At 39.5% G+C, this 12,581-nt stretch overlaps 1 protein-coding gene across 1 annotated transcript; it reads left to right on the top strand.

Moving 5' to 3' along the window:
- The first annotated feature begins 2,566 nt into the window (after positions 1–2,566).
- Positions 2,567–4,964, top strand: LOC124308995 (glutamate receptor ionotropic, kainate 2-like). The gene is made up of 7 exons (XM_046772204.1): positions 2,567–2,875; positions 2,940–3,266; positions 3,342–3,507; positions 3,578–3,786; positions 3,871–3,960; positions 4,103–4,263; positions 4,328–4,964. Exons 1-7 carry the CDS (start codon positions 2,585–2,587, stop codon positions 4,641–4,643), a joined length of 1,560 nt encoding a protein of 519 aa, XP_046628160.1. The 5' UTR covers positions 2,567–2,584; the 3' UTR covers positions 4,644–4,964.
- Positions 4,965–12,581: the final 7,617 nt, after the last annotated feature.

The following is a 12,581-nucleotide window of genomic DNA, read 5'->3' as shown; positions in this document are numbered from 1 at the left end:
GGCGATTTTTATACTCGACGCAATCCGCAAGCGGCCGTTCATCTCAACTGGCGCGCAGGTCGCGCGAATGGCGCCGTGCCACGACGTTCGAAATTCGAATTTAAAACACCGTGACACAGCTTTCGGGGATTACTTCGAGATGATGTAGCTTGAAGAAACTCGTCGCACAACTTCAACGAGAAATGTCATCATGTAAATTTCATCCGACGACTCGAAATTGTGGAAAATTCTACATTTGAAAAGTCGACATTTAAACATTCGAACCCCAAAATGGCGTCTTCGGCCTGCATGAGATGCAATTTTCGTGCGCAGGACGTCACTTTGTTGCCATTGTCATCATTATTCATCATGACTCACTACCACGTGAGGTATACAACGACAAGTTATCAATATCTGGATACGTGGATTGCTGGATGAATAATGCGTACATTGCGAATATCCAGATAACCTAATTTGCAATCGGAATTACGCGATACGGATTCGAAAATCTAATCTTTCAATGTTTCCAACTTGACTCATACGGTGAAAAAATGTAGATATTCTGCACCGGTGGAAAAACATTAATTTTCGTTTGCATCCATTAATTTTAAGTACTGCGTTTAAGTTTATAATCAAATGAAATTTCGCTGAAATTTTTACCCATAGAACTGGCATTGGAATATACCAGAAGCATCTTGAAATTTCTTTTCTTGTGACTCACACCTGATAGAACATTAAATTTTTTCTTTCATGTTTTACGCCGTGCTTCCTATCTACATTTCGCTACAGGTTGCGTGAGGTTGCGTCAGTGTGAAGCCAAACTGGGTATCCAGCGGCATCGCATTACATGGCAGAATTGATGCCGAAAGTTGACGAGTTCACTCGCTCAAGCTTCACTAACAATAATGAATCATTTATACTAGAACATTCCCAACTTCTATGCCCTCGTGAAAATATATCCTCTAAACTTTGTTGAGAGACGATGATAAAAGAATCTAAAAAGTTAGGTGATTCAAGATTTTCCAGAGTAGGTCACAGCAAATTAGAAAACAAAAAAGTAGTGGAATTATATCCAATTTCATCTGGTTAAAGGATTTCTTATTCAAAGAAACTAAACAATAGTTTTTCAAAGCAAAGTTTCTCCCGGTGTTGGTATTAATACGGGTATGATTAAATAGCCTATACGATATTCGAAAGGATGGAAATCCGCATGTGGATACAATATACGAATTTTGTTTAGGATAGTTGTAACGTACCTGAAACAGCAGGCAAATAAAATAATCTTATGTCTACAGTTATTAGAACGCGTTTTACAATATAAATAGTCTTTGCAAAAGTTCAATAAAATATATGAAATATACACGCAGTTGGTGTATAATTTTGGTAAAGTTTACAACTTGTGCGTGGGAATAAATTATCGCCTCGACGACTACCTAGAATCTGGTCTCTGATAGTTTTCGTAAGATTCTCCAGAGACAAGATCAGCGGAGGATAATAGTATAATACGCGTTCTTATTATAAACGGAAACTTTTGCAAGTGTGTAAGTAACTAAACGCACGGTGAAAGCTGAAGCAAATACAATTTTCCTACGCTATCATGGCTTTGACTACTTATACGCGTATATGTAGCCACAGAATGCGACTTACATACATTCAGTAGTTGCTGAAGTTATTACGCAAGAAATTATTCTAGGCTTGCGCAACGCGGTTATGACATTGTTCGCAAGTATTAATTGCATTCTATTTGATTTCTATTTGAAATTTCGTATTATAGGCCACGTTACCGCGGAAGAATACAGACATTAATTAGTATAGGCCGAAACATCGTTCGTAACATCGAACGATTATCACCCTAGCAATTTTATTTATTTCAAGACAACACATTGTTATTAAATACTCGCATATTCACACGCTGATTTAAAACTCGCACAGGTATGATACCACATATATAATGTATGAGAAAATACGTTATACCGACAGCGATCTATACAGCTAATAAGCAGAGTAGTAAAACGCGAAGATCTCAGCGGCGGATAAGAAGTGCTGCAGGATTATTTATTAACAGCTGGTGGTGGCACGATGCTACCCTGCATTATTACCGTCGGCACTGATATTAGGTATTAGTTATTGCTGCGGCGCCAGTCGATTCCAGACCTGCAAAAAGAAATGCGGACCGTTACTCCGACCGCCAAAATCCTCCTCATCTCCCTTTTGGCCGCCTCATCGATCGGCGATATCCCCAAAGTACCGAATTATTTCAGCCTGGTAACCCAGGTGCATACTTACTTCGGTACTTCCTGCGTATTTTTGGTCCGCAGTAGAAACGACAGTAAGTTTGATTGTAATTGAATGAGAATTTAATCAAGAATCACATCATCGAGTTTGATTGATCCGCTTTTCCTTAGCTTTGAACAACGTGTATCGCGAAGGTGAGATTGTGCGAAAATTTTCTCACGAAGGAATCCTGTCTTTGACGGTGGAGTTTTTGCGACTCAATGAAACGCTGCAATTTTACTCGAAACGCGTTATCCGAGCGCTGATTGTCGTGCACTTGAGGACGCGCGAACTCGTGGCTGAATTTTCAAAAATCACTGAGAATTTCGAAATGACCTCACCCTGCTGGCTCCTGATACTCAGTGACAAGATTTTCCTCGAACATTATCCCCCGGCCAGGCCCTGCGAAAACACATTCCACCTGACATTCAACACCGAGATGCTCGTCGCTCGACCTCCACATCCGGTCATTCAGGAATGGTACTGGCTGGTCGACAGGGTAAAAACGGAGGATCTAGCGATCTGGGATTTGGACACAGGGTTCGTTCTGGGGAACAACATGAGCCTCTATCAGCGAAGAAGTAATCTAGAGAATTCAAGAATCTCTGTGACGGTAGTGGATGTAAGTAGCAAACAATGCCGGTACCAACATTCACAAATCGGCAAATCAAGGAATAATTTTCCAGAACCCTCCGATGATAACATTCGCCAAAGACTCGATTGGCGGACTGTTTGGCGGAATGCTGATGGAGCTGAGCAAAGTCGCCAATTTCACCGTCGAGTTTGTCGAACCCAAGGAAATGTCCTACGGGAGCTGGAACGAAGACGAAAAACGTTGGACGGGGATGATGGAACTTCTGACAAATCGGAAGGCCAGCATAGCGGCGGCCGATTTCACCATCACAAGACCGCGTTTGGAGTCCGTGGATTTTTCTCTGCCGTTGTTATCGACAAGAAACAAGTTGTACATCAGGAAACCCGACGGTGGAATTCAGTGGTCGGCTTACTGGCAGGTATTGTCCTTCTTTTCGATACAGTTCAATAATCGGCAGCTGTGATCATATTCGAAATTCTTATTTCTTCATCAGGCTTTCGCTCCTGGGATATGGATCCTGGTAGAAGTCCTGATTTTTGGTACAACGATGCTCCTCACTCTGATCGCTGCCGTTAATAAATTCAGGTCGATCACCATAGACGTGTTCACAAACTACCTCCTACTCGTCTTTGGAATATATTGTCAGCAGGGATTGCCCGGTGAGTATCGTCAATTACGAGGGCATGGAAAGCGCTTCTGATTACCCTACAGCGAATCCTTTTCTTTCAGAATTTCCGTCCGATTCACCATCGCGTATCGCCTATTTCTCCATATTTCTGTCAGCCTTGGTAGTTGCCGCGGGTTATTCGGCCGCCCTGATAAGCTATTTGACAGTGACCAGCATAGCCCTGCCCTTCTCAACCATGGAAGGATTTGTCAAGGATGGAACTTACGATTTAATAGTATTCCGAGACGGCGCCGAGTACGACATGTTCGCAGTGGGTATTATGATATAAAATTGTGTTATTTACGGAGAATTGGGAATAGCAGCTGAAACAACTTGTTTCTGCGAATTTACACAGACGACGACTGAACCGACGATGATGAAAATGTGGGGCATGATGAAGTACAGAGACCTGCTGCCAGAGACGTTGCTGGAAGGATTCCAGCAGGTAAGATTAAACAGTGCGAAAAATTTTACGCCTGAAAATCACGACGTGGGCCACCCGCCGTACATGCCTGACGTTTGGCTCGTCTATTTTCAGACGTTACCAGCGCGCGTAATTCAAATGTGTGTTTTTCCGTTCAAACTAGGTATGCGATGAAAAAGTTGCTTTCTACATACCAGCAGTGCTTGCAGACACGGTCAGCATCTATTTGCCGTGTAAAGTCGTCGGCATAGACACCAAACGAAGCATGAGTCTAGCCATGGCGTTATCCAAGGGAAATCCCTACAATGGACTGATAAATTATCAGTGAGTATCGAATATCGAATTACCCTCGTTATTCCGGCATTAATTTTCACCGTCAATTTTCCAGCGTTCAGAGGTTTCGGGACCACGGTATTTTGGGTCGTTTAAAAGACCTTTACGGAAGGCCGCAGAATCCGTCAACCGTCTCGCCACATTCGGAGGTTACAGTGTGGGGCGTGATGCCGGTTCTCGCAGTTTTGGCGGGGGGTATGATTTTCTCGATTCTGGTTTTATACCTTGAGAAACTATGTTTCTCTAATCGGAAACGATGGGTAAAAGATAAAGAGAAGAGACTGGCGAACATCAAGAGCAAGGAGATCACGAAAATCCGACTGCGCAACAGACCTGGGAGACTTCCACCGCCGCCAAAATTTTACCCTTGAATATAGCGAACGGTTTTCTTAATCCCGGTGATTCTATGACGCTAAAAATAGTCAGCTTTTATCAACGTGGCGATGATAAAGCAATGTAAGAAGTGAATTAACTTTTAAACAGATTAATATCTGCCGCATCAAACGTGACAGACTTATAAAAGCTTTATTCCTGCCTGAACAATTTCGATAAGATTCGGCACGCTTCGTCGATATAATCTTAAAGCATAAACAACGTGCAGCTGGTATAACTTCCCGTTTATGTACCGATGGGTCAACGGACGTTGATGAATTTTCAAACGACACGTCTCAGATTTTTATCAGAAATTTACGTCGTCTTTTTGACGGAGTATTAAAAAGAACTTGGTGTATGGAAAAGAGCGACATAGATTCCCCATTTTGGATAGAATAAGGGAAAAATCGTGTCTACCTCGACGCCTGCACGATATCTATGCGATTTATAAACGTCCACGAACATTTGCGTTTGTCGCTTGAATTACAATCAATAATGCTTATCACTGACGGTTGAGGCAGCATCTGTGACTCGAACCATGACCATACGTAACGCTGCGGTGCATTATTAATACCGGCTGATCTTTATCTAACTGATGTTTAAGTATACGCATAGATTTCTATATTATGCAAGGCTACGAAACGAGGATAAAATATGCACGTGCTGCTCCGTCCCGATGCTATCTTACCAATAATTAACGTAACATCAATCAACGACTGCTGTAAATAGTTTTTTACCTTCAATTCTAACGTTTCATTACTTCTGAAAATCCAACCCCAAGGCTTCCCAGTTGCGTTAATTCCGATTCGGAAATTAATAACAACTGATAAGTTTAATTTGGTATTCCTGCAGATAATGACGTACCATCTAACTACTTAAATTTATCAGCTCGTATAAAACTGACGTAATATATTCAATTAACATCGGCTAGCGTATGAAGTATACAGAGAGTCACTTTCGTGGGCGCATTATGGTTTTCAAAAGATCATCGACTCGGCCAAGGTACCTCGCTGATAATTATTTTATCCACGGCGTTCAGCTGTTGCTGGGTGTAAATGACGTAGCATTTTAATTGGTCTATCCTTTATGATTTACACATACATTATAGACGCGGGTACCTATATCGAAGAATCCGGTGGTTTATGTTCATGTGTTTCGGCGTTGCCCGGGGGCGATTGACACCCACGACTCGTCTTGACCCGGGGATCTCTTCGCCTACGATTATTCGAGCAAAGTAGGTACGTATAACGCATCCAGGTATAAAGCTGAGGCTATAAGTTTCGGCAGTGCGGACAATTTACTTCCATTTCTAATAATATCTGCCCATGGGCTCCATTCCTGGTTACGGTTTATTTATCCAATTCCTTCTGTCCCCCTCTTTTTCCTCACTTTTTCATCCTTCCCCTTTCCTTTTTCGTCGCCTCGATTAGTCACCCGAACTCCAGACTCTGTTTACTCGACGTCTGCATGCCGTTCGTTCCACGTTCCCGATGCAGCTGACAATAAAGATTGCTTCACGTATGTATGTGTAGATAGAATAGCAAATGCCTCTCGACGACTCTTCTCGCACATTCTCGTACCGCATCTATGTATTGTAGATATACATATCATAAACCGAGATCAAGTGAGAAGCTTTTCCGCCTCGACGTCCTTTTGACCTTTTTTGCGTCCATCTTTCACTGCGCGATCCTGCCTCCACGCCTAAACTGGCATCTTCTCCGTATGCAGAAATCGTATGAGAAAACACTCACTTCGCCCTGCGTAAATGATAAAACTGCGAAATTTCATTTATGATGTCAATTCGAAACGCGTAAATTCACCGAAAGTCACTTGAAGCTACTTGAAATCACGTAAAGCTACTGGAAGTCATTTGATGTCACATGAAGTTACTGCAAGACGCAAAAACTTACCTAAAGTCACTGTAAGGTATTTGAAGTCACACGAAGTCACTTGAAGACTCGTAAAGTCATGGGAAACTACTTAAACTCGTGGCTTTATTGAAAGTCACGTGAAGCCACCGAAAGACATGATGCTACTCTCTTTTTAAAGTCATTAGAAATCGGTTGTAATCACGAGAAGTCACTTTTATCCACGCAACAATCGCAACGCGAATTCCATTCGCTGATCATCATTGTTTCCCGCAAATTTACAACGATTCGCGGCTCATGGCGTTAAAATTCCACGATATAATTCTCGCAGGTTCCCACGTACGTATAAAACACGCGCATGCATAATGCAATCAAGTGCGCGCACTTACGACGTTATATCTATAATACTTGAACATGTTATAACGTACCACAAGCCAACGACATTAGTGCAGCATTGATGCTAGTTAGCGGCGCGGGTTTCGGTAACCTTTCGCTTCCTTTAGGCATTCCAGCCCGTCATCCCACGCTGGGTTACCATGGCATCGTTCATGCTGTTGGTACTAGAATCGTAACCGAGGTCCAGTGTTACAACAATGCCGTCGTCTCCTCTCGTCTCCTGGTGTCTAACAATAAGCGAATGATTCACGAATAACATAACAAGACAGCCCTCGACGTCTCTAATTCCTCTGCAGTGCCTTATAACATCGACGTCCAGTGTTTCAACAGATTCAAAACAGTGCAGAAAAGTGTCTTGGTTTTTTTATTTTGCCATCAAAAACGTGTGCTGCGTCATTGCTTATCGACATCACTATTTTAACTATCGTGCCCTATCGATTTGCCGACTCTTGCATTTTCTTTTTTTTTTTTGTCTTTGCATAGTTTGTTAAATTTTTGGAATTTATATCTAGCCAATCGATTGTTTGATTCGCTTATGGAATTGGTTTCACTCAAACGTATGTAGATCGAAGAATCGAATTTCAACCGTCCTCCTTCTACAATTGGAGTCATATTATTTTAGCAATGAAGTTGCGAGTCGACACGTACTCGCGATGCATCGCGACTTCATTGCATCGCAATTGCTGCTGCGCCGGTGCAAGCGGCTTAAAAATCTCGCAGGCCAAGCTTAAGGTAACATAACAGTACTCGTTCCTTAGCACCGGATATGGACGGGCACGCGCTGAGTTTCCGGCCTTGTTTGATCGGAAGTAACCTTTGTACGATTAGAAAAACGGGCACGTTTTAACGACGGGCTATCTCGCGTTACCGAGATCGCATACCTTGGGGGTCTTCGACTTTATTATATATTAGATTCGAACACCGATTTCTCGCTATGCAAGTCTCTCGTGAAAATTACGGAGAATTAAACGGAAGGTACGAGAGAATTGTATATACTGCAAAATAATTACCTTTATAAATCGGTGTAAAAATCACTGAATCGTGAGATGAACAATTGCACGATTCTCTGCGAGATAGGATTGCAAAATGAATCGAAAAAGATCATCCGACTTTAATACAGAGATGCTATAGAAAAATTACCGATTCATTGGACACAAAAAAAAAAAAAAAAAAACAACAAATATTATATCACTGCACATTTTTATGAATATGTTTGCTCATACCCTACCGAACGATCTCCTAAAGAATAGATAATGATTTCAAAAATGCTTCGGATTTCTTGAAAGGTAAAAAAAAAAACGTCGGATATCTTTTCGTTTCTTGAGTTGAGTTTTTTTTTTTTTTTTTCCGCTCAAGCACTTTTTGTATAAATTCATCCGTAACCTCGACTGCGGGAAGAATCTGGAGCACCGATGCTCCAAAGAACAATTGAACCGTTGTTGAGACGGTTATATACACGGAGTTAAATTAGCGGGAGTTATCGCACCTTTCACAATCCATGTTATCGGTGTATTTAATCTTGGGAAATAGGTAAATCCAACCGGTATACTTTATAATTATACCATATTGTATGACCACAATGCCAACGCAGTTCTATGTACAGACAATGCACAGTTGCTGTAGGTACGTAACAGAAAAATTTCATTAAAAAACATTTTTCAAACGCTCGTGTAATTGCACGAGCCACCGGCTAATCGTTTTTCGCTCTAACAATAAAACGGGGCTAATTATGTCTGATCGCCGGTATTTCAATCCCAGATTCGCGTGATTTCGAACGTGTTACAACGCGGAATCCATTGTACAATAAAAAAGTTAAATAATCAAAAGTGTGTAAGAAATTTAAAATACTAAATTTAAACAAAGGTTGAATTAAACTCTCTGAAATTAAACGTGAAGGAATTAAAAAAATTTAGTATATATGTAATGCAAAATTTAAATGCAGAAATGCGTTATTCTAATGAAATTCGCTTCCAGGTAAGAGGAATAAAATTTTTTTTATAAAATTACGTATCTTGGCACCAATAATAATTTAGAACATTGAATAAATTTCATTCATTTCTCGAGAAAGATTTTTCTCATTTTTAAACGCGTCAGCTAATCGATTATTATATTATTTTTTTTCGTATTTGCGCGAGTGCAGAATAATTGTTCGATGCCTGATCGTTCTATTTTTTTTTTTTTTTTGTCTTTACTTACCTTATTTCAAAGCACCTGGCTGTACGAAAGTAAAAAACGCGTGCGCAATAACTGCGCAATTCGTGATGCGTGCGCCAGATGGAATGTTTTGCAACTGAATACCTGCCCATGTATTCTATCTCGACAAGTTGACGGCCTCGCTCGGATCTCCGTCGTCCAGGTCGATCCGCATGATGCGTTTTGCCCCGCATCGACGCCTCCGTCTCGCGCAGCGTTTTTCGCAAGCATCGTAACGCTGCAAAAAAAAAAAAAAAAAAAAAAAAAAATTGGCGGTGTTAAAATGGACCAACAGTGAATGGTAAGAATTTTCGTGATCAATTCGGAACTTGAACGTCTGAAAGTCGGATTGACATCAAATAGTGTTGGATTGACATCGAAACATTTCTATAGATGGTCACACCTCATGTAATTTTTTTTTTTTTTGCATTATAGTGTCACAGTATTCGATATTTCTTGTAATCACATTTCCTAGGAAATTTCATTCGAGATGGTTTACAGACAATCAAATTTTCTTTGACGAATGCGAGTCCGCGAGCATTGTTATTATCATTGTTATTTGTGAAAAATTTATATCGTGTTATAAAGGTCGCGAGCTGTGCATGACTGATTGTTCAAAGGATGAGAATTTTTGTGCAGTTTTGTATTTATCTCTCTCAGGGCCAAGTTCATGCGAATTTTATACACATGTTTAGACGTTTGGAATGATATACTTGCTAATTTAGTCAGTCTCAGATCAAATTTACGCAAATTTTAAGAATGTTTCGACAATCTTCGTCTGATTCGGATCAACTTAATGCAAATTTTGTACATTTCAAATGAAATACTTGAGAATTGAGGGCAATTGATTCAGGTCAAGTCTGTTCAAATTTAACAAGTTTTAAATAAAATACTTGCAAATTCATCTTGTTGTGGGTGAAATTCACTCAAAGACTTGTTTGAAACAAAAATCTCGGTTCGACTTTCGTTCTTTTCGTGTCAGATTCACGAAAGTTCTTCAAGCTTAGAACCAAACGCTTGGAAATCCTTGCTGTTTTGGGGTCAAGTTCGTGCAAAGCTCGCGTGCATTTGTCGCATCGGAGTTGAAACTCGACCCGAAGACACCGGAAGGTGTCTCGAACTGCTCGTATCGTCCATACGGTGTCATAAACGTCAAGGTGTGTGTGATAATTACGGGCTTGTACCGTACTTCGCGAGACAACCCGGTATACACGGTACAAGCTTAGGAATCGTGATCATTGTTCGAAGATTGTGTCATTCGTGGGCTCGCCCATCGGCTGCATGCCGCACAAATATTTGGCCTTTGTTATTCGCACTCGCAGAGCTCGCAAGTCGGACGACTCTTGATCTGTCGGATCAGAAGCGATCTTGTAGCACTGGTCAAGAAAACTTTTTGAACAAGGAAGTTGCTTACTGACTTTTCAAATGTCTATTTTAAAAATTTTTTATTAGGTTTTCTTGTTTTTCGACTTACAATAAATGCCGGATAGATAGCTACGATAAATAAATAAAATTATCCCGAATCAAAAAAATTAAGTCAAAACGATAAAGATTCACATAGGTATTTCAAAATTAGTGGGAACCTTCCTTGTTTACAAAATTTTATTGACCAGTGTGTTGTAACAATATCTATGACCTCATTTTTCTCGACAAGACCTGTACTTTTGGAAAAACTAATAAAACTATTCGTATCTAAAATATTCTAATATCAATTCTATTATTCTAAAACTTGTGTCTAACGTAATCAATAAAAAGTTTTCGTGTTACACACAAGAAAGTGAATTTTTAACGGTAATCCTTGAAGTCACGACAATTATAAAAATGACGAGAGAATACCGTTTTTTTTTTTGATAAAATTACGAATTTTAACTCATCCTCGTTTCACTTTCGGTATATATTATGTATATCGTAAGTAATGTTTTAATCAACGATCTCATTTAAGGCGACAGCTGTGCACCGTTTATGATCTATATTTGTTCCGTTTCGATTAAATACAGAAACCTAAATACGAACGAATATGTATGTATAGATACGTGTAACCGAACTTTGTCCGTATGTACAAGCAGCTCCAGATGCCCTCGACTATATATATATACATGTGTGTGTGTGTGTGTTTACGGCCCAAATTCTAGCAGATGATCAAACATTCGTGTAATATAGGTAGAATTCGTTGGAAATGAAATATTCTCCGATGGTGATCGATTCTATCCCGATTTACAGTTTTAACAAGCCACGTTGTAGAAAAAAGGATTCTTTTTTTCGTTTTTTTGATTCGATTGAACAACTATCAATATCACAGGTAAAATAACAAATCGCATTCGTGCGGTATTAATTAGCGAGTGAGAATAAAAAAAAAAAAAAAAAAAATGGCGAGTAACTTTTGAGAAATGTTTACTAATTTTCGATTAAAAAAAAAAAATGAGCCATTTAGCCGGGTAAACAGATCTTGTCTGCTAATGAAAACATTCACAGCATTCGCTGTAACGGAAGTTATGTACTTTTGTTAATTGTTCTTTTTTTTTTTTTTTCTTCTCCTCAACTGTTACACACATATGTAATATATGGAATTTCGTTTTTAAAGCATAATTTTTATTAATTTTTTTTCTTTTTTTTTTCTCTAGCGAAAAATATATTCGCTCAAGCTGAAGGTTAATTGAATCAATGCTTTGCAGAAATAAAAAATTTCACATTATTTTGCGACGAGTCTGGTATTTTCGCTGTTGATCTGTAAAAAAGTAAACTTTGCACGATTTCAACGTTAAACCTTGATTGAGTTTGTGTGTCGTCAAAAAATGATAAGAGACCTTTCCTTGTAGATTATTAAATACCCTACAAAAATATGTACAGGACGTAAATTGCCTCGTTAACGAGCTACGATTTTCAGAAATTACTAAAACCATTTTCTCCTGTCAATTAAATGGAAAACGAAAAATTTCCTTCAGAAGCCACTGAATATTAACATTAAGGTATCAATTTATAACAGGCGTCTCGTTACCTCGTCCTACAACCGTTGAACATGTAACTTTGAAAAAAAAATAAAAAATTTAGTCGATTTTTTTCCACCAGTCTAGTGTATATACATATGTATACATATATATATATATATATATATATATATATATATATATATATATATATATATATATATTATAATATATCCGGCGCGGTGATATAAACGCGTATATATGGAAGCCCGAGGTGGCGATCGGTGTGGAATATAATGATACACGTGTGTTTTTTGTGTGGGAGAAGTTTGGTAGAGTCAACGAGTATGTGTAATAATATATATATATATATACACATATGCATACATATATATATATATATATATAAAGAGCAAAGGGAAGTGAGAGGTAGATACGAAGAGAGAGGGAGAGAGACAGGGAGCGATGGTGACGGTGGGGGGGGGGGGGGGGGGGGAGAGGTGTAGAGGTACGTGAATGTGATTACGCGTTTCTGTCATTCAGTGTCTATCGCGTC

The sequence above is a fragment of the Neodiprion virginianus genome, chromosome 7, assembly GCF_021901495.1.
Source record: "Neodiprion virginianus isolate iyNeoVirg1 chromosome 7, iyNeoVirg1.1, whole genome shotgun sequence".
In the NCBI taxonomy this organism is placed as follows: Eukaryota; Metazoa; Arthropoda; class Insecta; order Hymenoptera; family Diprionidae; genus Neodiprion; species Neodiprion virginianus.
The sequence above is the reverse complement of the archived record's forward strand: the minus strand, read 5'-3'. Positions and strand labels throughout refer to the sequence as shown.

Coding starts and splice junctions, on each gene's coding strand:
- LOC124308995 (XM_046772204.1), top strand. CDS start 2,585: ATGACCTCACCCTGCTGGCTCCTGATACTCAGTGACAAGATTTTCCTC. Junction 2,876..2,939: donor TCTCTGTGACGGTAGTGGAT/GTAAGTAGCAAA, acceptor ATAATTTTCCAG/AACCCTCCGATGATAACATT. Junction 3,267..3,341: donor AGTGGTCGGCTTACTGGCAG/GTATTGTCCTTC, acceptor TTTCTTCATCAG/GCTTTCGCTCCTGGGATATG.